At 56.7% G+C, this 2164-nt stretch overlaps 1 protein-coding gene across 1 annotated transcript in view; it reads left to right on the forward strand.

The window, feature by feature from the left end:
- GNG7 (G protein subunit gamma 7) overlaps positions 1-2164 on the forward strand; it is a 25054-nt gene that overhangs the window by 20196 nt on the left and 2694 nt on the right. The window contains exon 3 of the mRNA XM_015886388.2: positions 1926-2042. Within this exon, the coding sequence (XP_015741874.1) occupies positions 1962-2042 (81 nt within the window). The 5' untranslated portion in view covers positions 1926-1961. The remainder of the gene's footprint in view (positions 1-1925; positions 2043-2164) is intronic.

The raw sequence follows: 2164 nt of genomic DNA on the forward strand, positions 1-2164 counted from the left end.
CTGTGCAATGATGGCTATGGCTGTGCAATGGTTGTGCAGTGGTTGTGCAGCAGCAGTGCAATGGCTGTGCAATGGTCGTGCAATAGCTGTGCAATGGTCGTGCAGTGGTTGTGCAGCAGCAGTGCAATGGCTGTGCAATGGTCGTGCAATAGCTGTGCAATGGTCGTGCAATGGTTGTGCAGCAGCAGTGCAATGGTCTGTGCAATGGTTGTGCANAGTGCAATGGCTGTGCAATGGTCGTGCAATAGCTGTGCAATGGTCGTGCAATGGTTGTGCAGCAGCAGTGCAATGGTCTGTGCAATGGTTGTGCAGCAGCAGTGCAATGGCTGTGCAATGGCTGTGCAATGGTTGTGCAGCAGCTGTGCAATGGTCTGTGCAGTGGTCATGCAATGGCTGTGCAATGATGGCTATGGCTGTGCAATGGCTGTGCAATGGCTGTGCAATGGCTGTGCAATGGTCGTGCAATGACTGTGCAATGGCTGTGCAATGGTCATGCAATAAGCTGTGCAGTGGTCATGCAATGGCTGTGCAATGGTCATGCAATGGTCATGCAATGGTCGTGCAGTGGTTGTGCAGCAGCAGTGCAATGGCTGTGCAATGGTCATGCAATAAGCCGTGCAATGGGCCGTGCAATGTCTGCAGTGTTTGTGCAATGTCTGTCGTGGCTTTGGTGGTGCCTGGCTCCTATTTTTCCCCACTTTGCAGCCCCATGTGCACAACGCCTGCAGCCAGCGTGGCAAACAAACACAGCTCCTTTTTGCACTGCACACAATGGCCGTGCTGTGCCTGCTGGGGCTGATGTCATTGCACTGCACAGCTGGGAGCTGCACGGAGCAATGCATGGGGGTCCTCAGCATGCAGCATGCAGCATGCACAGCTCCTGGTGCAAATGGGGGGATCCCAGCACAACAACGTGCTGTTGTGGGGTTGGTTTTGCTTTGCTGACTTGCTGTGCTCCTTGTTTGTGTTTGAGCTGTGCACAAAGCGTGTGCAGGCTCTGGTGTATGTCAGCACAGTGAGAGCTGAGCTGCAGCTTGCAGCGTGATGTGATGCATGCAGTGGTTGTTTGCTGCTGCACCTGAGCATGGCTGGGTGCAGAGATGGGGAATAAAGGGAGCCCAAAGGGGAGCAGAGAGCAGGGGGTGGCAATGGGGGGCAGCAATGGGGCAAGGTGGTAATGGGGTGGCAATGGGGGGATGGCAATGGGGGAAGGTGGGGGGGTTGGCAATGGGGGGGTGGCAATGGGGGGATGGCAGTGGGGGGTGGCAATAGGGTAAGGTGGCAATGGGGTGGCAATGGAGAGATGGCAATGGGGAGGTGGTAGTGGGGGGGTGGCAGTTAGGGGGTGGCAATGGGGTAGAGTGGCAATGGGGTGGCAATGGGGAGATGGCACTAAGCTGCTGCTCTGAGCACAGGATGGATTCCCCCCATCCCATTCCAGGCTGGCTCCAGCTCTGCTGCTTCACGTTGTCCCACAGCCACACAAATCGGGTCTTAAAGGAGGGGGGGGGGGGGGGCACAACAAAAAGGGAAAGAAAAGGGACCAAAAATGGCTGTACTGGGGGAATAGATTCAATGGCTCATTGAGCTGAGAAGGGACGGGGCAGGAAGTGGAAAAGCAAAGTGGAGCCTGCTTTGTTCTATCCAGACTAAGAGCAAAAAGCACCAGCAGCTCCTTGTGTTCCTGAAGGGCATGAGCACAGCTGCGGTGTGGGGCTGGGGGTTGTGGGGCTGGGGGTTGTGGGGCTGGGGGCTGCATCTACACCCCCCCCCATTATGGCTCTGATCCATCCCACCTTGTTCTACCACTCCATGCGCCCCATAGCTGAGCTCAGCCCAATGCCCTGAGCCCTATCTATGGGGTGAGGAGGGGGTTGTGCCCCCCATCCCATTGTGGTGCTAACCCTGATCCCGTTGTGCTGTAGGACCCTCAGTGCTGGGCCTGGTGCTGATGGCAGACGATGTCCACCACTAATAACATCGCTCAGGCCCGTAAGCTGGTGGAGCAGCTCCGCATCGAGGCCGGCATCGAGCGCATCAAGGTGAGCCCTGTATGGGAGCCCTATGGGAACCCTATGGGAGCCTATGGGAACCCTATGGGAGCCCTATGGGAGCCCTATGGGAACCCTATGGGAGCTCTATGGGAACCCTATGGAGCCCTATG

The sequence above is a fragment of the Coturnix japonica genome, chromosome 28 (assembly GCF_001577835.2).
Source record: "Coturnix japonica isolate 7356 chromosome 28, Coturnix japonica 2.1, whole genome shotgun sequence".
Taxonomy (NCBI): Eukaryota; Metazoa; Chordata; class Aves; order Galliformes; family Phasianidae; genus Coturnix; species Coturnix japonica.